Source organism: Lissotriton helveticus, chromosome 6, assembly GCF_964261635.1.
Source record: "Lissotriton helveticus chromosome 6, aLisHel1.1, whole genome shotgun sequence".
NCBI classification, from domain to species: Eukaryota; Metazoa; Chordata; class Amphibia; order Caudata; family Salamandridae; genus Lissotriton; species Lissotriton helveticus.
In genome coordinates this window covers 1,407,056,010-1,407,079,260 of record NC_136067.1, presented here as the reverse complement: position 1 = coordinate 1,407,079,260, position 23,251 = coordinate 1,407,056,010, and the positions used below count along the sequence as shown (strand labels likewise).

The 23,251-nt window shown below is 46.0% G+C and overlaps 1 protein-coding gene across 1 annotated transcript in view; it reads left to right on the top strand.

Moving 5' to 3' along the window:
* Positions 1-6,476: 6,476 nt before the first annotated feature.
* Positions 6,477-23,251, top strand: part of LOC144761766 (uncharacterized) — a 638,918-nt gene continuing 622,143 nt past the window's right edge. Inside the window, exon 1 of the mRNA XM_078647014.1 lies at positions 6,477-6,983. Coding sequence (XP_078503140.1) covers positions 6,755-6,983 — 229 coding nt within the window. The 5' untranslated portion in view covers positions 6,477-6,754. The remainder of the gene's footprint in view (positions 6,984-23,251) is intronic.

The following is a 23,251-nucleotide window of genomic DNA, read 5'->3' as shown; positions in this document are numbered from 1 at the left end:
ATTACTTGCTCTTCGGACACCCACTGACACCGGACAGATGTCAAACTGGCAGCGGTGTCTCTCAGAGCCTCCACCCTCCGTCCATTGATGGTCACTCACTGCCTGTACTTTTTGGTGTTCTCAGGCAGAGGGATTTCCTGGACCATCTCTTGATCTCCTAAGGAGACCAGGGTCATAACTGCTTGCTCCTCCCCATTCCAAGGACTCAATTCCTCCCCCAATGCTACATTCACTAAACCAGGTGTTGGAGCAACAGAGGGTGCAGCTGACTTTTTGGGGCATTTAGGGGAAATATGGCCCACTTCTTTACAGAAGTAACACGTAGGAGGACCTCGGGCTCCTTCTTGCCCTTAAAGGCCCAGGTCCTCTTGGCCTTGGGAAAAAAGGACCCTTTCTTGGGGAAACTACTTGGGGCCCTTTAGGGGACTCCTTGTGGTTACCCTTGTCCTCCCCCACCTTCGGCGGGGGACCCTGCATACTCTTGGCACTGGTATTCCCAATCCCCTTGTGGACCTGGGTACTAGTCCAGTGGTTCGCCTCCTCAGCAAGCTTACTGGGATCAGTCAGCTTACTATCCAATAGATGCTGGTGCAGCTCTGGAACACACAGACTACTCAAGTGCTCCCAACTGATTAAATCGCATAGGCCCTTAAAATCATTGACCATGCTGCCCAGCATCCAACCATCCAGTGCCCGAGTGTCCTCATTCACACATTCTACCCAAGTACGGGATTCTAGTTTCTTGAAGGCCCTGAACCTCTGCTGATATTTTTCAGGAGTGAGCCCATACCGGAGGCATAAAGCCTCCCTCATGTTGGCGTAGGTCAGGGTTCCCGCCCTCTCTAAGGGTGTTATAACGTCCCTCCCTGAAGCCTCAAAGTGTTTCCATAGGCCCGCCCCCCAATGCTTTTCAGGTACCTCATTCATCCTCAGTGCGATCTCATATGCCGTGAACCATGCATAAATGTTATCACCCCTCTGGTAATCTTGCACTAAATCCTTGGGAATGTACACCTTCCCTCCTGGCACTGGTGGTGCGCTGCCACCAATAACACTGGACTCTGCTTGTCTACCCTTCATGGCCAGTTCTCTCATGCTTAACTCATGAGCGAAGAGAAGCCTCTTCTCCTCCAAGGCTAGAGCTTTCCTGCTCTCCTCTGCTTGAGTTTTAAGTTTTAACACCTCCAACTCATGCAGCCTGACCCTTTGGTTTTCCTCCAACTCCTTTGGTTAAAAACTCCGCCCTGAATGGCTACTAATAGCCCCTGCGGCTGGTCCCTCCACTGGCAAATCCTGTGGACCAAATCCATCCTCCTTCTTGGCGCTACTCTTCATGGGACATCCCAAAGCCCTGCACAATTTCCTTAACTGATCAACCTTGTAGGTAAACAGTGCCTCAATGTCAAACTCTAATTCTGCAGCCTCAGCCTCACCGGCCATCTGGCTCTCCCCCTGAGACATGATGTGTAGATTAAAGGTTACTCAACAATAGAACCACCAAATCAACATAACAATATGTTGATGTGTCATGGTCTGCAATGAATTTATGATGAACACCAATTACTGTGAGTGATTTTGCACATACGCGTTTACTTTATATTAGGATCGAATTCCACCGCTGCCACCAAATGTTGGAAGTGGGGGTCCTTATTGCTTACCGCTGCCACCAGATGCTGGAGGCAGGCGTCCTGACCCCTCGCTTCAACGTTAGGCTAAGTAAGGACACCGTCTGAGATAGCCCAGCTCATCCCCTTAGCAGATTGGTACGAGCAGCCAGGCTTACCTTCAAGGCACGAGTGTTCAGTATGTGCAACCACGCTCACAGTAATCCCATGATGTCACCACAAATAGACTCCAAATGAGTTTTGAACAAATTAGTATAATCTTTATATAAGCAAGTATACGCTACAACCACACGATACGAAATCAACATATAATAATGGGTAGTATTCTTTCCTGTAGGTTGGTAGGTTCTTATCCCAACCAACGCTTCTAACCAACAGTTAAGCTCACTTCTAACTGTTTCCAAAAGGTTAGTCCAGTCATATTATTGGAATCACACATGTTGCAAAAGGAAACAAATACTGTAATGCGTAACAATATTCTCTTATACTGTGCAACACAGAAACAATGCCATACTTAGCGCCACAGTCATGTACTTTGCAATTGAAGGAATAATGTAATGCGTATCACCACCAGCATGCCCTGTACCAGCAGAAAACAAAGCAATGTGTCACTCTATAATCCTGTATGATGATATGAAGAAATAATACACTGCACCACGTTATACTTAGACACTGTGCACTGAGAAAATAATGCAATGCGCCACATTACAATCAGGTAATATGCAAGGGAAAAATAACGTAGAGCATAGCGCACCAAGCATGTAGTTCATCAGGCACAAATGAGGTCAGGCGCCATACGACAGGTCGATAGTTCGTTAGCAGCAATAATGCAAAGTGTAATACAACCATTTTACGTGCTCTGTTACCAATGCCCCCCTTATGGATCAAATGATGACACAAAAGTACTGCTTCCCACTCTGGCCCCAGCACTGCCCCTCCTTGGGTCAGCACGTGCCGGGATCCGAGCCGAAGCAACGGCTCGTGCAGCTGACTGAAACGGGAGGCAGAGAGAGTGTCCCTCCGGGCCCGCACCCCACCCTAGGTGTTGATCCACGTTACCTGGGGGGGACACAACCTCACTCTCCTCCCCGACGTCAGTGACTTGGGCCTTGATCCAGACCACCGTCACGGGGTGCGGCGGACTCGAGCCGGGGGCTCAGCTCCTCCGTGGCTGCCGGTCCGGGCCGCTGCAGTTGACTCCGAGGGCCCAATGACTTGGCCCTCCTTCCGGCAATCTCAGTCCACACCGAGATCCGCCTTCACCACTGTGGAGACTTTACTTCTAATTTGGTGCACACCTTACTCAGGCACTCCTCATCAGCGCCTCAGGTTGCACTTTGACACGCACAGCGTGCGTCCGAGACTAGCCTCTTCTCTTGTGCTCATGACGATCCGGCGCTCTTCACCAACGCTCCCCTTGCACCTCAACATGCACCCAGCGTGTTCGAGTCTCTCCTCTTCTCCCGTTGCACACGATGTCCAGGCGCTCTTCACCAATGCCCTGGCTGCACCACGACACGCACTCCAGGCGTCCGAGTGTCACCTCTTCTCCTGGTGCACACGATGTCCAGGCTCTCCTCACCAACGGCCTGGCTGCACCACAACACGCACCCAGCGCATCCGACACTCACTTCTTCTGTTGGTGCACACAATGTCCAGGCGCTCCCCACCAACGCCCTGGCTGCACCACGACACGCATCCAGCTCGTCTGAGTCTCGCTTCTTCCTTTGGTGCACACAAGGCCCAGCTGCACTTCACCAACAACCGGGCTGCACCACTACACGCACACTGCGCGTCCGAGCCTCGCCTTGTCTCTCTGTGCACACCACGCTCAGGCGCTCCTCACCAGCGCCTTGGCCTGCACTTCAACACGCCCCCAGCGCGTCCGAGACTTAACTTACTCCTGCGTGCTAACGACCACACGGCACAACTTCTGAGGGTCTCAAGCAGCAAAAGCACAGGCACACCGCGTTACTTGGGACTTCTCCGAAAACCTTTATAATCATGTATTTCCAAACAGGGAGCTAGTTCACCTCGGGCCCTTGGGGGTTGCAAGTCCCAGCACAAAGCACAGTCTTCTTCAAGCAGGGGGGCCCAGCGCCTCCAAGCACAGTCCCAACAGCCTCTCCCTTAGTTAGAACAGTAAACTGTAGACCAGACCCCGATCACGAAGCAAGGATTGGTCTGTCCACAGCAGGCTCTTCGGTTGCTGCTTCTTTAGCAGAGGTTCCTCTTGACCACAGAATGGGTCCAAATCTTTACAGTCTCAATCCACATCGGTTTCAATCCCTCTTTCAGGGGTTTCAACTCTCCTAGCTATACCCCTTACTGTCTTTGAAGTTTGTATGTGCTCAGGGGTCCCTGATCCTTCCCTAAATAAGTTCTGAGTGTCTTCCTTTGACACTGGGGTCTGGATCCTTAATCACTCAGCAGGAGATGGGTCAATTGGTTTATAGCATCAGCCCAGGCCTTTTCACCTCCTCGGCTTCTCCTCCCCCTACTTTCCAGATGCAGGGCAGCCTGGTGCCATCTCAACCCCTCCCTGGGTCAAGACCTCGCCCAGCTCCCCTCACCTTTCAGTTACAGACAGACAATCCAAGTTTCAGAGACACAGAAATGCTCAGAGCACAAAACTCAGCCACTTTTTAAAAGAGGTATCTATGAACACACAGTGACAAACCACCTTCACAGAAAGATGTGTTATGACACTGTGAGTTAATACATAGTAAACTTCACCTCTCCATTATAAACTGACAGGAAACTAGGCTAACAAACACAACACCCAGCCTCCCTCATTCTGTCCTATGGGCAGGATGGCCTTTTAGCAGTGAAAAACGAAATGGGGTGTTTTTCACTGTCAGGACATAACACACACCTTAATATATGTACTGCCTTTTACTTACACTGCACCCTGCCCAGGGGTTACCTGGGACCTACCACAGGGGTGTCCAATGTGTATGCAAAAGGGAAAGTAAAGCCTGACAAGTGGTTGCAGTTGTCAGTACAACATGCTAACTTAGCAAACTGCACGCAGGCCCTAAACTGCAGGCCTGAGTTCCCTTCTCCACACGCATTTGTATTACCTGCGCTGGCACACACAGTGCACATCACTAGGGACTTTACTAGTAAGGCAAACATACCAATCATGGCCAACCAATTACCATTACACTTTACATAGGGAACACTTGTACTTTGACACTGATCAGCAGTGGCCAAGTACCCAAAGCATCTAAAAGCAAAGGATGCAGAGGCAAAAAGCCTGGGGTAATCACGCCAAGATATGCTAGGTCTAATAGGGCCACATATGGTGAAAGGCAGGTCTTGTGCCACAAGTAGGGGCAACACAGTCTCTATCACCTATACACATATATCCCATTCATACGCACACATGTTCATACATCCCCAAAGACCACACTCTCACTGACACACATGGCAGCCCTGTCATAGTGCCCCTAGTGAAAGTATTGTGTTCTAACCACAGTATCTGGCTCTATGGACATTAGGGTTAAAGTCAATTAAGCTGGTCGTGGGGGTGCCTGGTAATAATGCACGAGGTGCTTAGCCTTTAGTAGCTCACGATGATTTCCACTGATCAGAAGTAGCTCCCATTACAGAAAAGGTTAGAGAGCCCTAGATTATTGCAACAAGCCTTAGTACTGGTCTCACTACAGATCACTCTCTAAACTACTAATATACTAGCATCATGCTGCATGAATCCTGTTTGGCTTGAAATAACATGACCACATTACATTGGCTCTGAAGTCTCGTTATTGTTTCTCAGAGAATGGCAGATCCATTTTGAAATTCTTCTTTCTTGTTCGCTAGGCACTAAATCGCCATTTCCAGTCACAATTTGTAGGTTCACCAACCAAAACCTTGTCAGTTCTAAGAAATTTAGAGAAAATACACTCCACGTGCAGGGCTCATCCTTGTGGAAGTCTTTACAATTGAATCCCAGGCCTGAAACTGGTTTTCTCACATTCCAAGGTTTGTTAAAAGCTCCCGTCTTCAAGGAGGCGTAGACTTAGCCCAGTCCCTTTGCTAGAATTAACATTCTCTTTTTGACCTAGAGCCAACACATTAGACAACTAAACCCGACAACTGTACGCCTTAATGAGGTCTCTCTATAGACTTACTCCAAGGCATCAACGTATTCCTATTATTTTACCCAGATACACAGGCATTCACTAGCTATCTTTATATTATTCCTCACTGACTGTCAGAATGTGGTTGAGAGTATCCATGAACACCTCATCCACTCCCTTACTTAAAGCGCACTGAGACTTCTGCAATGTGGTTTGCAACGCTTTATAAAAACCCAGAATAAAATCAAAATTATATTTCTGGACCGAAAATCCCTCTTTACAACATTCCAACGTGAGCAGTATTTCTCGTTTTTTTTTTACTCTGACATGTGATACCAAAGCCGTTCATTCATAGTTTGCTTTAAAAGTAAGTGTTCGCGCATACAGGGGAGATGGGACAACTAGAAACCACTAGACGAAGCAATGTTAAAAATAAATTATGATTTTTACAAGGAAATATCCCCTTATTTGCTTTATCAACGAACTCCTCGAACCCCAAGGAACAAATAAGACCAAAATAGATTTAAAATGCCCGTAAGCTAGAAAAATATACGCCTATTATTACATTGCCATGAAGCAGATGTGACTTGCAACTGCACACCTCCCATTTTGAATACTTTTTCGACAACTGGGGAAACCGGTTCTTCTCTCTGTGCATGCCGATAAGGAGTCCAGTGCCTGCAGCTGAAGAAGGTGGTGACTGCGTGATGTCACTCTGGCAGAGCTCAGGCTCCCTTTGTTTACTTATGCAGAGAGGCTTCCCCTGACCCTGTCAGCAGTCGAGATTTTGCCTGGCTCCCTGCAAGTTTGTTGTTACAAAGGCCAGGCTTTGTTCCTGTCCCAGCTATTCCACATGGCAGTGGCTGGCATCCGGCTCTGAACGCACCACTTTGGAGGGTGGTTGGGCCCCACTTATTCCACCAGCGCTGTGTGTGCATGTGCGTTCTCGAAACCGACACTTCTATTTGCCTGTGCAGCCAAACGTCGCAGCGGCAGCTGGTCCCCGGCCCTCGGAGCTATTCTGTCTAGGTCGGAACCTGAGGAATGGGGCAGCTGTGCCAGGAGTGCTGGCTCGCGCTCCGAGAGCTTCTGAGCCGGCTGAGTGAGCTGTGTTCGAGCTGGGCCTACAAGGTGCGCGAGCTGCTGGCGCGGCTCTGCGAGTGCTGCTGCCCAGGGCAGGGCGCTCGCGCCCGGAGCGGGAGCCTCTACAGGCCGGCGTTGCAGAAGCACGAGAAGAGAGCGGCGCAAGAATTCCTGCAACACTTGGAGAACGGTGAGGGAACTTCTGTGACTGTAGAAACATGGGGAAATGCGCGTGGAGTGAGCAGGGAAGGTTGGGAGGTGAAGCTTGGGGTCGCGTCAGGGTGGGTTGGTGGCCCAGCCCAGGCTTACTCGTTCAATGATGTACAACTTAAACTGTGGTTCGGGTGAGGTCTGCTGGGGGGCATGGGGTAACCGGAGCGAGGCTAGTATGAGGCACTGCCAGACATATTTGTTATTTCCAGTTTTACAGTGTGCCTTTGTGTGGCGCTTCCATGTTGTATGCGTGGCATTTTATTGTAAGCTAAACGAATGTCTGCTGCTGTGTCATTTATTAATGCCAATTTTTTACTAGAAAAATCTAAAAAGAGACGTAAATATGTGTTCTCTTGAGGCCTTTGATACTTGTTCTTAACCTACTTAGCCCTAAAGATGCATTATGACGGAATGTAGCAAGACAGCAGCAAATCGGTCAGCCTGTTGCCATAATCCAATGATGGAGAGGTCGAATGAGTAAGAGGATGATTTCATGGACATTAATAGAGAATCAACAGTTTTGGAGAGTGATACAAGTTTAAACCATGGCACCGATGGTAACCACCATACAGTTCTACCAAATACACCCCAATACTCATGGCTGCACAGGGCTGCTCCATCACTGGAGCATTTTTTTTTTTACAGAGCTCTGTTAATGCCCTTCATGTTTTGTTCTGCGGCATTCATGTATTGGTTCATGGTTGTCCGCAGCGATAAAGAGAAAAAGAAAAAAGTGATGCATGGACTGCCCAAAATCATCTTGGCAAGTGGTAATTTCTCGAATACTAGGGCTGCTCAATAGCTGTCATACTTTTAATGGTCAATCGTCACCATTTCTCTTCAGTGCTGCTGTACTTATAATGGCCATTACTAGCACTTCTGAACATATAACGGGCGGTACAGATACTTCCCATCATGGCTGTTATGTCTTCTCTGAACTGTGCCATCACTTCTCAACAAGGCTGCTGTAACTGCAAAATGCAATATCCGTACTTCGTAACTTGGTGCTATAAATGTAGTGAGCAGTATTGGCACTTCTCATCAGAGCTGCAACATCATTTTTTAATGTATCTTTATTGATTTTATACAACAAAGCTGCTGCATGAGGTGGGCAGTATCAGCTTTACTTAGTGACGCTGTTATACTTCCAGTGAATGATACCATCACATTTTACCAGCATGTGGCTGACCTGGACATAAATCCCGTGCTTGACCTGAATTTGTGCACTGAAAATAAATAATTACCGCTAAGTTAATTTTTCTACCTTTCTGTCCTGGTTCGGCCATCGTGATATTATTTTTCATCTTTATATCCCACAAGTCAGGAACCATTTGTCAGAAGTCAAGTAGGTGAAAAAATGTAATCCAAAACTTGAAAGTTGACATGTCATCAGACGAGGGGAAGACTACCCATGGATGTTCCGGGGTCAAACGGAATGAATCACTATGAACTATGAAAACCTTTGTGAATAGCTTTCTCATAGCCTCAACTGGGAAATCTCTCTTCAAAGAAGAAAGCTGCGCCAAACAGGGCAAAAGGCAGGATTTCTCAACTGCCTGGGTTGCGACAGAAGGGGCTTGGGTTTACAATCAACTTCATAAGGAGAACATTGGGACATTATAGGGAAGAGTAGGCCTGCACTACCTGACTAAAACTGAATCTGATTTAAAGCAAGTGTTCAGATCATATAGGGTGTTGTAGCTCACCCTCAGCCAAAAGCTTTTGAAAAATAAAAAAATGATTTTTAACTATAATCACTGCTTTAAAGTTGGCTAAATAGTTATATGTATTACAGGCAGGTGTGCAATCAGGTTTCATAATGTGCCACGGCCTATAATTCTACAAAATGTATATAGCACACTTTTCAAATAATTTTACTATCTAGCACCTTCCAAATAGATTTTCAGTTATGTGTTATGACATTGTCAGGGTGATTAAAGCCAAGGTTATACGAGTCCTAGAACCCTAGACCATAGGCAAATGAGTTGGATAAATATGACAAGCTCACACAGCCACGCTACTGTAAAAATAGCCTACAATTCACAAGCTCAAATAGCAGACAGTTAACACCAATGTTTAAATGCTCTAGGCTCAGACAGCTCTACACACAAATGATGAAACAACTATGTCAGGAAATGCACTCTGGCACCATGGAACCAAAATCATCAGTAATCTTCCCAAACTCAGCAGGAATTATCATCCAAATATGAGCCTTAAATTTATTTCAGCAAAGACTGAAAAGCCCCGAGGTGGGTATCCAGTTATTACACAGAGTATTCTGCAACCTCTGGGGTTCCTTCCTCCCCCCCACTCCCCCGCCCATCTCTCCCCCCTCCCATCCCCGCAAACCTCATATGTAGGAGGTGTGAAGGCAGGATTGTCATTTCCATCTCACGGAGATCTACTGGTGTGATAGAACCCGGGCGGGAATCGAAATGCCGAGAAGTCGAGTCGGGCGTACAGATCCCCTCAATGAAATACCGCGTTATTTAGAACCCAGCGGTGCCAGGGAACACACCCGAAGACTCCGGATTCTCCTGTCTCAGACTACAGAAACACAGAAACCTCTTGGTGACGTCAAAGATCAGATTTATTGGCTGCAGCCAGTAACAGGTATCCTAGAAGTACAACACGGTGTATGTTCTCAGGAGACTGCTCAACTTCACAAAGCTAGTCATCCCTTCTTATACCAAATACTATGCTTCAGACGAACATTCCTGATTTTACAGTTGGCCATTCACATGTTTTCACGATAAAACTGCAGAATAATGATGACAAGCCCATTTTTCAGTTTGTCCAGCCCACAATCAATTTCTAGTCAAACCCAACATTCTTCATCAGACAGGTCGATCGAACCCACCATAAAAACGGGCACATCCCCATCGTAAATGGACCATAAGGAAAGGAGCAGAGACAGGTGTGAGCAAGATAAGACATAGCTGTGCGTAATAAAAGGTTTGGTGGTGTCTTGTGTCTTGATCAGCAATCTTGATCAGCTTCTGGGAAAGGAACTGGCTTAACAAGTTTGGCTTCAGGCAAGAGGGTCGCTCGCTCAGGTCATTCTGAAGTCAGCTAAAGTGTACGTGTGCTTGGAGACTCGTTCGGCCATTATCATCGGCCTATGTGAGGGCAACCACAAAATGGCTGCCGCACGCAAGATGGAACCCGAGGGTTCAGAACGGAAACTCCAATTTCACGGTGATCTCGTCACTCGAATATGACGAAAATACTTATAAACCTTACACTCGCCATTTTCGGTCTGATGCTACCAAAATCGTCATGGTACGATGACTTTTATGAAACGGGTTCAGAATCCCAGTACCTCAGACCCTCCTTTTGCCCTTACATAGGCAATACCCTAAACCCATGTTAGTCTGAGTCTAGGTCTATATTCATCAGGTCATCAAGAAGTTGCTGTAGCATCATCCTATTACTTAGCACGTCTCTTGGTACAGGTTTCCTTACACACGATGTAGCACAGAGGCCACATATAGCAGGAGCACACTGTACGCACAGACAGAACAGGAAAAGAATAGCTAAGATCATCCCAATGATCATCAGAATCTCCCATCCCCACGTGGATAACAGTCCCCAGAACCATCCCATCAACGACCAATCTCCTTTATCCACGTGTATAGATTCGGAGATCTTATGCAGTCTGGAAATGGCCTGGTACACTGTCGGAGCATTATCTGGAATGAAAACGCAGCAACTTGATTGGATTACTTTACATACCCCACCTCGATCTGCAAGTATGACGTCTAACGCAACTCTGTTCTGGAGTGTCATAAGACGATCCGACTGGAGCTCAGCAGTCAAGTTACTAAGGGCACCGGCAGTTTCAACTACGGTGGACTCAACCACCCTCGTCAATTGTCGTATGTTCCTGCTGTTAGCCATAGGTCCCCAAAACGGCAGAAAACCCTTCGAGAAGTCACTCAATTCTTGTCCTGCAGTATCTTCCTTACTGAAGACGCCTCTAACTATCCTTGTCTTGTGGTAATCTGCCGCAGCTTTGTAGGTGGGAGGTTTTAGGAACGAGACAAAACATGTGCCTGAGAAATCAGGGGCAACCATGTGTATGCTCTATCATAACAGATGAAATAGGTAGCCTTAGCTGCTAGGAACGATGGGGAGGTCTGAGACGCAAAAACATACGTCTCAGTACAGATACTCTTCCCTAACTGAGCTCTTGGATTCTTGCCATTACCTTGCAGACATAGATGAACCTGAAGAGGTACAATCCAAATCGGAGAGGATCTTTTCGCTCGCTGATTCTCACTCAGACTCGCTCCATATCCAGTCACGTTCCATCCAATATACGCTAGTGTCTCATCTTTCGGGATAGCCTCATAGGCACTAGCTCCCTTTATCATGTCGACTATTCCCTTGACTAGAGCACTATTCTTTGGGTTGTCTTTCACAGAACGTAGGGGGTGGACTTCGCGAGCATAGATGAACATCGTTCGGTATGCCCATACAGAACCATTATAGCTGAATGGCAGGACTAGGTAAGGAATACCTTTATCGGTAGTATGAGGCATAAGACCACACACCCAACAGTTAGTTGTGTTCACTACTAATTGGTGTTGGTGCAGAAGCTGAACGAAGGAGTTATTAATAAACTCTAATCTTCTAACGGACTCATGTTCAGGTAGAGGGTGAAAAGAATGCGAGGAAACAGTAGACGGAGGTATGGGCTGTGGAGTGGGTGCAAACGTGACTTGAAAAGAGAATAAAACATATCCCATTAAAAACACCATCACGCTAAGCGACATAAAAATGCATAATTATCAGAAAACATTTTCTAGTCATCATTGTACACAGTTTGGCTCTAAAATTCATCTCTTTGGCAGGTCTCTCCATCTCGAAAAACTCCATCCTCTAACCTTGCTGCTCGCGGAGGTAGGGTGTTCCGTGCTAAGGAATGCGTCTGTCAGTCCAGGGAACGCCCGAGGACCAACCAGAACCGTCGACCTTGCGTCTTCGGCTTGCACTCCAGAGACTTGACGCCGCGGCCCTACAGCTGAACCCGGATGGCGGTTCGAAAAACAAAAATCGGTCAAAACAGTTTCTCGGATGGGAGAGCTGAACCTTTTTTTCTAAAAAGTAAAAATAATTTTTTATTTGTCCATGGTTCTTGGTCTCAAATTATAACGGCTTTTTCCAGATAACGTCTGGTCTTGGAATAGGAGTTCAGGCCCGGTAGTGTCCAATCTAACTGATGGTGGCACGGCTTCTTGCAAAAGGTCGTCGCTTTCACGCTCAGAACTTGTCCCAAATAAACGTGCATCGCTGAAAGGCAGAAAACGAGGCACAGTCTCAATTTCAGAATCAGCAATACCCTCCTGGACCCACCGGTCGTACGGCAGAGGCAAAGGGACCCTCTTGCAGTGTACGCGGTGGACCCAGTTCTTTTTCCCTTGCACTCGTACTGCAGTTCTTGTGGACAAAAGCACCAAGTAGGGGCCGATCCAGCGGGGCTGATCGTTCTTTGTCCGCTGGAAGTTCTTGATGAGTACCCACGATCCAGGATCGATTGCATGCCCTGGATCTCCAGAAGCCTGAGGCAGTGTATCATGAACCTGTTGGTGTAATACACGCAATTTAGCAGTCAGATCATACAAGTAATCAAGCAGTACAGGGTGTTCAATCTCGCTGAATTTCGTCGGCCTCGGCACTCCCCATATGTTGGCCGGGCGACCAAACACAATCTCATAAGGACTAAGTCCCACTCGTGAATGTACAGTCATCCTAGTTGACAAAAGTGCTAATGGCAAAGCATCAGGCCATTTAAGGCCAGAGCTTGCTTGTATCTTGGCCAGTTTTAGTTTAAGAGTGCCGTTATAGCACTCTACTAGTCCAGCTGATTGGGGGTGATTTGCAGCATGGAACTTCTGGCGGATTCCTAGCCCTTCACACACTCTCTTCATCGCTTGACCCACAAATTCACTCCCATTGTCACTCCAAACCATTCTCGGCAAACCGAACCTAGGGAAGAACTCTTTGAGAAGGGCTTTCGCTGTGGACAAGGCAATATTATCTTTTAGGGGATATGCTTCTACCCATCTCGAAAAGGCACAAACAACAACGAGTACGTATTTCAGGTTGTTGCACCTCTCCATGTGGATAAAATCTAGCTGCAAAACCTCGAACGGATACGTTGGAGGCGCAAAATGACCAACTGGAGTTGGAGTTCCCTTACCAGGATATTATCTCAGACAAACCATACAATTTTTAACCACATTCTCTGCACACTTGGGAATTCCAGCATTTTGCCATACTGGAGCCAACAACTTACAGATCCCTTTCACACTGATGTGGGCCATTCCATGCGCCATTGTAACCACTGCAAGCACGTACGCATCGGGTAACAACCATCGCTGATGCTCTGACAACTCAACCCAACAACCATTTGCATCCAATTTACCCGTACTCTCTCTCCACACACTCAGTTCTTTCTCTGGGGCTTCAGCTTGGATAGACTTCACACTCTCTATCGTATCTTCACACATTCCAACGTCACCAATCCATCTTGCAGGGCCCGCAACATACATTCGACTCACCACATCTCTTGGTGTTTCTTTCGCAACCTCATCAGCAAACGCATTACCGCGACCAACGTCGTCAGTAACCTTCTTATGTGCACTGCATTTCACAATCGCAACCTGCAGCGGCAAAGTAAGTGACTCGAGTTACTCGTTTACCAACTGACCATGCTGTATCTTAGTTCCATGAGACGTGAGGAACCCACGTTCCTTCCACAATCGTCCAAAACTGTGAGCCACACCAAACGCATACTGGCTGTCAGTATATATGGTTACTCTCATTCCTTTTGATAATACACACGCTCTCGTAAGTGCAATCAACTCTGCTGCTTGAGCGGAGTTATGTGGGATACGTGTAGCTTCAACAATCGTATGCAAGGTCATAACAGCATATGCCGCAGTCGTATCACCATTCGGAAGCTTAAAGCACGAACCATCCACCCATAAGGTACCATCACACTTCACAAGAGGAGTGTCCCTAAGATCTACTCTCCCTTTCGTTTCTTCTTCTGTCCTGAGAAAACAATCATGTTGTTCAGAAACCTCTAACTCTGCTGTAATCGGTAACAACATAGCTGGATTCAGCGTGTTGCATCTCTTTATGTGCACATGGCTCGCTAAAAGTGTCAGCTCATAACCTGACAATCGAGCACTTGTTAAGTGCTGTGTCTTGGTTCTGTTTAGCAAAGTATCCACTGCATGTGGAACCACTACAATCAACGTATTATTCATCACCAAACCAGCAGACTGTCGAATAGAAACAGCTGCTGCCGCTGTAGCTCTCAGACAACTCGGCAACGCTCTAGCTACCGGATCCAAAGTCGACGAGAAATACACACATGGACGCTGCTTGTCCCCAAAAGATTGCGTCAACACTGACAATGCACATCCTTCTCTCTCATGGACATACAGTGTAAAGGGCTTACTGTAGTCGGGGGTACCCAACACAGGAGCCGAACACAATGCATCGCGCAATTCCGAAAAACTTTTCTGACACTCTTCGGACCACGGAAGGGGATTTGGTGTATCTTTACAAGTCAATGCCACCAAAGGTTTGGCCAGTAAGGAAAAGTTTGGTATCCATTGTCTGCACTATGACGTGATACCCAAGAAGGCACGCACTTCTCTTTGTGTAACTGGCACACTCATTTTTGCAATTGCCTGAATTCGTTCTGGGGTCAATCTTCTTCCCTCCTTCGATAAGAAATGACCTAAGTAGGTCACTTCTTGTCGACAGTACTGTAATTTCGAAAGAGACACTTTATGATACAAATTAGACAAATGACGTAACAACGACAAGGTGGCTTCTTTACAAATCTCCTCAGTATCTGCAGCGATTAACAAATCGTCGACGTACTGAATAAGAGCAGCACCATCGCGTAGAACAATCGTATCAAGTTGTGTTTTCAAAGCCTGACTATAGATTGACGGACTCTCACAATAGCCTTGGGGAGCGCGCTTGAACCGGAAGCTTCGACCTCCTAGAGAGAAACCAAAAATATCCCTACTCTCCTCGGCAATTGGGATGCTGAAGAAGGCATTCTTTAAATCAATCACTGAAAACCAAGTGGCGGAAGCTGGAATCATAGTTAATAAGGCAGTGATATCAGGAACAACAGGAAATTGCGGAACTACAATCTTATTCACCTCGCGAAGATCGATCACAAACCGGTAAACAGGTGGCTGAGAAGAGTCAGTACGTTTTAAGACAGGCAACACAGGGCTATTGCAAACATTACCTCTCGTTTCTTCAACTACATCTTTCTCAATCAAATCATGAATGATCGATAGCAACGCCTTCCCACCTTCATAAGAGATCTTGTATTGGGGAATGCGCGGCATTTTAACATTCGCTTTCAACGTCACAACATATGGCGGTATTTCCAAAAGACCCACGTCATTAGGACCAGTAGCCCACAGAGTATCAGGAAGAGATAACAATTCTGCCGGAAGCTTATCCTTCTACAAATACATCGGGGAGACCACTTTCTTGCCCAATGTGAGTTGTACTCCCGAAGGAGAACAATACAATGTTGCATACAATCTTTTCAACAGATCCAATCCTAACAAGTTCTCACCACAACCTGTTGTCAGAATAAGGGGTGCTTCGAATTCACAAGGTCCAACAGAAAGAGACATAGGACTAAAAATCGGGTTCCTAACCGGGGCGCCAGAAAAACCTACTGAAACATTCGTCTCGCCAGACAAAGGTGCGCCAGGGAGTTTAGAGTGCATAATAGAACTCTTCGTAGCACCAGTATCCAACAGAAAAGGCTCTGACACACCTGATGTAATCACCTCAACATAAGGTCCACTCTGATCTACTGGAACTGAAACAACTCCCTCTCTTTGTCTATGGCTGTCCTAGCAATCATCACCTTCCATATTCTCACCTTCTGCATAGTAGTCATCGGCATAGTACTGAGTCGTCCTACCAGACGCGTTATTCTGCTGATCAAAACTATTCATTGAATTTTGAGGAGGAAACGGACGTGCGTTCTGGGAGAATCCTCCACGCTCTCTACCTCTAAGAGCTTGTGGAACACCCCGACCTCTTGCACTAGAAACACCATTCATGCGCTGTAACAACACAGGGCAGCTACTTTTAAAATGGCCCTCTTCTTTGCAATATGCACACTGATTAGGGCCTACAGGAAAACGTGGTTGAGAAAACTCGAACCTTTGCAAGTTTCTCTGAAATTGCTGGGGTTGCTGATAGTCACGCTGATTACTACGGGGCGGATACGCTTGCGTAAGAGAACCTTCGTTTTTAACTCTTTAGTTTTCTTGTCTGCTCTGTCCTTCTCCTCCTTATCTCTATTTTCGTAGTATTGTGCAGTAGCCAATATCTGTGCTGAAGAGGAAACGGCCCAAGAACTCTCTGAGTCTTTCAATTTCTTACACAACTCGGGAAGCAAATTGTGCACAAACTTGTCAACGAACAACCGTTGACCGCCTTCTGTACTCATGTCTTGACCGCTGTGGTCGATAAACGTTTCTTCAAACCTAGTGAAGAAATCAGACACAGTTTCCTCTTTCTTTTGCTTGCATGCAGACAATTTATCCCAATTCACACGCATCGCAGGCATTAAAGTCTTCATGTAAGTAACGATCCTACCAGTTAGTTCTGCTACTAAAGGCTCAGGTTTAGCACCGCCTACTTGTCTGTTATTTGCCGCACTAATATTAGCCCATGTGTTCCCTAACTCCTGCGCATGATCCGTGTGACGAATCAAACCCCACAAAGGCTGCGGGACCACATTTCCAAACAACATGTCTATATCAGCTAAATTCATAACACATGAGTCTGCAGTCTGTGATAGTTCCTTATAATAGCCTGCAGGGTTTTTACGGGGGTCAGGTAAGGTCTGTTTAAGGGCCAAAACTTCAGCTCGCTTCCATGGAACATGCACCCAAACACGCTGAAAATGTGCTGGCACAGCTGGGGGGTTATTATTTGCACCAGCAGGTACTTCCTCCTTCCATACTGGAGGAACCTCTCTCATTGGATATTGTCGCGCTTTTCCCCTAACAGAGGGATCACGTTCAAACAACGACCGAGAGATAGCCTCACTCCTGAATGACAACAATTTCGCAACTGCTCTCCCAACATCGGAACCCACAATCGTGCCTTTCGCAAACTTGAACCGTACATGACACAACTCAGGTGGATTGGGTTCCAAATCACGATCCTCCAATTCTTCGAGAATAAAACACACATTTTTATCAAAAACATATCTCTGCTTCGGTGCTTACCATTGGCGGAAAACATCCATGACAGATTCTAACTCATACCTTGCAGGGTCGGTAATCCATCTATGCGCCAAGTGGTCCAATACTCCCTTCTCTCTAGAATCAGGCAGTTGGCTGCGCAACTGTGTATGCTCTGAAGCGGGGGTCGTGTTTAATGACCCAAAGAATGGAGACAAGAGACTAGTAACAGTGTCCGTCATTCTCTGTCGGACAGAATGAGAAGTTGACAGAACAGGGGATAAAGCGGACTGAGAAGAAGCTAATGTAGGAGCAGTAGCAGAGGAAACAGCAAGGACAGGTGAAAAAGTCGTAGGTATTAAAGACGGAACAGGTAGCAAAGTCGGCAGCCCTTGAGAAGGCTGCACCAGAGGAGTAGGAGCCTGCTGAAGAGGAGCTGGCGGCTGTGCAGCAGTAAGAGGCAAAGCAACCAGAGATTGCGCAACTAAAGGTTGCGGAGGTGCTGTAGCACTCTGCGCATAAGGGGGTGGCAAATTCAACAAATGTGACATTAAAGGATCTTTTTCAAGTTCCTTCATTGCATCTTGCTGAAAAGATGGCAAAACTGGATAGCATTTATCAATCGCCAGTTTACGTTGCCTGTGCAACTGTTCACTCGCTTGTTCCTCTTCATTATCCTTATACTGCATAGCAGCTTGCATTATCGAGATACCCTTTTCTCTTTTATTTCTCTTCGCTAATTTAATTTCTTTCTGTTTGGCTTCCTTTCGCCATAGGCGGAAAGAGTCAAACATCGCAGGCCGGGCTTTTTTCTTGAAAAGTCTAACCTCTAGGTTATCTAAAATTTCCGTGTCGAAACTACCATATCGGGGCCATTGTAGGACACCGTCCTTCTTTGTGTAACAAATCCATACTTCGTTATATGCGATGGGGCCCACGCCATGCTTCACATAGAGCTCATAGGTTGGAGTTCCAATTGGAGGAACCGGACACGAGTCCTCCAATCTGGAATCCCTATTATAACAACAACAAAACAAATTTCCAAGTCTGCTAAGACCAGGCATCTTCGCTCACTAGCCTAGCTTCAAACTTCAAGGCAATATCAAAAACGATAGTCTCGTGAATACACGAGTCCCTCGGCTTTGGTACTTGCAAGTTCCAAATCAAAGGTTCCAAATCAAAGATCCCAAGGGGATACCCAAAAACTAAGGACTGGGAGACGCTCCACTCATACTTAACTGAGGTATCGATGACGTCACCAGAAGACTCGTCTATCATCTCGCTCTACAAATCATCAAAGGGTCCAAGACAGGGCGATAGTCAGGGCAGCAGTCCTTCGTAGCCGTCGGAAAGCGGGGAACCTCGCAGCAAAGACTTTCGGACCACGACGACATACAGGGGTCGATGAAGTGGTTGGCCTTCCTCCAGAATTTTCACACGAAGCTCCTCACGAACCTCAGGCTTGGACCGGTACCGCTGAAATCGAGCCCCACGTTGGGCGCCAAATGAAGTACCGGGTTATTTAGAACCCAGCGGTGCCAGGGAACACACCCGAAGACTCCGGATTCTCCTGTCTCAGACTACAGAAACACAGAAACTTCTTGGTGACGTCAAAGATCAGATTTATTGGCTGCAGCCAGTAACAGGTATCCTAGAAGTACAACACGGTGTATGTTCTCAGGAGACTGCTCAACTTCACAAAGCTAGTCATCCCTTCTTATACCAAATACTATGCTTCAGGCGAACATTCCTGATTTTACAGTTGGCCATTCACATGTTTTTCACGATAAAACCGCAAAATAATGATGACAAGCCCATTTTTCAGTTTGTCCAGCCCACAATCAATTTCTAGTCAAACCCAACATTCTTCATCAGACAGGTCGATCGAACCCACCATAAAAACGGGCACATCCCCATCGTAAATGGACCATAAAGAAAGGAGCAGAGACAGGTGTGAGCAAGATAAAACATAGCTGTGCGTAATAAAAGGTTTGGTGGTGTCTTGTGTCTTGATCAGCAATCTTGATCAGCTTCTGGGAAAGGAACTGGCTTAACAAGTTTGGCTTCAGGCAAGAGGGTCGCTCGCTCAGGTCATTCTGAAGTCAGCTAAAGTGTACGTGTGCTTGAAGACTCGTTCGGCCATTATCATTGGCCTATGTGAGGGCAACCACAAAATGGCTGCCGCACGCAAGATGGAACCCGAGGGTTCAGAACGGTAACTCCGATTTCATGGTGATCTCGTCACTCGAATATGACGAAAATACTTATACACCTTACACTCGTCATTTTCGGTCTGATGCTACCAAAATCGTCATGGCACGATGACTTTTATGAAACGGGTTCAGAATCCCAGTACCTCATCGCAAGGTACGGTATGTGCTGGGTCCGATGCATATACGTATTGTCGAATTCTGAGTGACTATTACATCATGACATTACACCTGGCAATCAATTTAACCTGTGCATGAAGACGAAAAGGTCAATATACAAGATTAAGGAGCATATCGCTAAATGATAACCTAAAGAGAGATACTCAGGTATCACTTATCTAATGACATTGCGGAATTCATAAATGCCCTGAAGAAGTTCTGTTCGCAGATGGAAACACAATGGCTGTGGCTTATTTAAAAAGATGGAAAAAAAGCAATAAAGAAGAAATTTCAATCATCTTTTCAAAACGGACTGGATATAAATTAAGTTGATTGTATATAATTGGAAAGTGGCACAACTTTAATATAAGTTCATATACACGATTGACCCTGAGGGAAAGGGTTGTGATTTTGGACAGAGGGCACTTTTTTTTTAAAATAATGTTTTTATTGAAGACAATGCAGGGCAATTGGCAATTAAAGGGTACAGACATTGGGTGTAAAAAATGATCATTACTTCTGTGCAACAATAAATCTCTTTGTATAAACAGCAGCAAGGTACATATCCCCATTGCTACCACTTTTGGGTCCATTCCTCCCATCCATCATTCCACAGATTCACCTTCCTCTTCCAGTGCAGGTGGTTCACACAAATAACCTCTATACTTGTTCCAGCCCCCCAGACTTTCTCCCATTTCCGGGGGCAACCACGATGCAGATAAACAAACCACCCTTTCTGCCATCATTGCTTCGTCCAGGTCTACACACGAATCCTTAAGTGTTGGTGTCCCCTCCGACCCCGGACATCTGGACAGAGGGCACTTTTGAAGTTTGCACACAGTATCACTTTGCCTTTTACAAAATATTGGTATACTTTCTGAGGTTGGTGCCCACTGCAGACAAGTTGGTCCGCTGTCCAGTTTAGGTGTTTGGCGTGATAGACTGTATCATACATCCCCCTATGAGTGAACATGGCCAAGTTGTCTGCAAGGCCCTTTGTCCATGAGTCAAAATTGTTTAACACATCTCAGTTCAATTACGATGTCCAAAGACAGAGTCCCATTTTATCGAAATTTAAGGATAAGTCAATAGAACCACAGTCTCTTGATATCTTCACTTGTTGCGGTGCCAGCATCCTATGATGTGTATTAGCATGAGGTAGATAATCAGATCGATAATGAGGTAGGTATAGGTTGAGTTTCCTTAGTAGTTACGAGGTAGATAATGAGGTAGGTATAGGTTGAGTTTCCTTAGTTTCCTTAGTGTCTATTGTTATTCCTAGTGTTTCCATAGAGTTTAGCCTGCCCAATGAGGTGCTGGTTTACCTCGTCAATCCGTGCCAGAATCTGGAGAAGATCTTCTCTTGCTAGAGGCAGATTGGGAAGCTTCCATGTCATCAACTGTTGGGCCTTCCAGAAACGACGCCAGCTCCTTAGGTTCATTGAAGTAGTGGTGTCTAGCGCCATCTGATACCCTGAATTTGGTGTGGCCAACGAAGGAGAACAGCATGTACAAACTCAACAGAGAGAAATCAGAGCTCAAACCATTAAAAATCCATTGTACGAGGGACATCCTGGAAAAGTCGGGGCTAACATGACAGACAGGCTATATGAGAAAACATTACTAGAAAAGAAAAAGAAGCACTTGGACTCTTGGTCCCCAAAATTCATTACGTGGTGGGGCAGAATTGAAACTGTTAAAATGATGATCACCCCAATGGTTAACTACATTATCAGTATGCTCCCGCTCCTTCTTACAGATGACTTTCACCGCAAACTAGACATCCTCATCTCTAAATTTCCCTGGCGTAGGAAGAAAGCAAGGCTTAGTATTTAAAAATTAAGACTGGATAAAACACTAGGAGGGGTGAACCTAGCGGATTTGAGGCTTTACCAGTTGGCTTTCCTGGCAAAACAAGGCTCATACTGGATCGCACCTCCCAACGGCTACACCCCGGCATGGGTAGAGGTAGAGAGGGCCATCTTTAATAACCTAAGCCCCCTTGCACTCCTAACAACAAATAGACTATATCCACATACCTTTAAGTCCATTTTTAACCGTTACCGCGCCAGCGGGTTTTCCCGCTATGCGCTGAAATTTGAAAATCGCGCGGTTTGTGACAAAGCCAGCTCGTCATCCGCGTAGCGCAGGTAACGCCCATGACGAGCTGGCTTTGTCATCCGCATCGAAGGGGTTAAAAACACAAAAATTGCGCTACTTAGGGTTGACAAAAATCTGGAGAAGAGTATTAAAGGATCTAAAATGGAATCACTTTGGGCCAATAGCAAGATAATGTACAAAGGCAAAGCCTAACCATTGACACATGGATGAAGAAAGGAATCCTCTTCCCTTATCAACCAGAAAACGCCACATACCCAATTACATTCTCAGACCTCCAGTCGAGGTATGGCCTAGCTGACATTGAATTCTACAACTTCCTGAAAATCAGATCGCCCTTACAAAAGCCAAATTATCCACCGCCCAACCATCAATTTCATTGTTTGTAAAAATACCAACAAACTGGGCCACCAGGACTTGCAAATATACAAACTCCTCCACCCTAAAACTCTAAACTTAACGATAAGACTATAGCCTTTTGGGGGCAACTGACTCCAGATCCACTAAAAGATCAGGAATGGTCCTCACTATGGTGATCCGTCTCACAAAATAAGATCTCCCCTGTCTCTCCCAAACCAAATACTGGCTACTACACAAGGCATTTTGGGCCCCTGCCCGGTTATGCGCATTAAGGCTCTGGGAGGATCCAACATGCTGGGACTGTAAGTGAGACACGGAGGACTTAACCCATTTTATATTTCAGTGTACCTTACTTAAACCGTTCTGGGACTAAATCTTCGCCTTCATAACTGGTTTGTTTAAATGTACTTTGGTCAGAGACTCCTTCAACCTACCCACGGCCTGTATAAGCACAAACTTGAGATCTGATTCTGACAAAGACCTACTAGATCAGCTACTAACCTCTGCGGTAAAAATTATTCTTGCCAACTGGAAGGACACAAGTAAAACATCTTATGAAAGCTGTATAAAATGGATCATCCATCTCAGAGGGGCAGACAACATAGCATTACAAAACTCTCCATGAAAACCTCCATCCAGGGTGCTGTGGAACTCCTTGGACACTTTTCTTGACTCTTACAATCCTCCATGAACAAAGGGTGTACCACGGAACAATTTCCTGTGAATCGTCTGACATGTACAATTGTACTTAAGTGTTTGTTCATTGTTATCTGTATTAGTATGGCACTGAAATGTCAAAGCAATGATGCAGCTCGTCTAGCTTCTCCTCTTCCTTCCCTTCCTTTCTCTTTTCTTTCATTTTTTCCCTTTCTCTTACCTTTCCTTTCTTCTCCTGTTATTGATCGCTTGGGTTAGACTCATAGTATCCATAAAGGTGCATTACCTTCACTTTCTGACTACATATGTAAAACTTGCCTTGGACACCTTATGCTTACCCTGCTTTAAGCTTTCTGTGTACCTTGTGAAAATTAATAAAGTATTTTGAAATAAAAAAAATATATACATATATATATTTCAGAAATGCTGTATTGTTTGTACAAAACATCAGCTGCTAATTTCTGTAAATGTAGACATTTAAC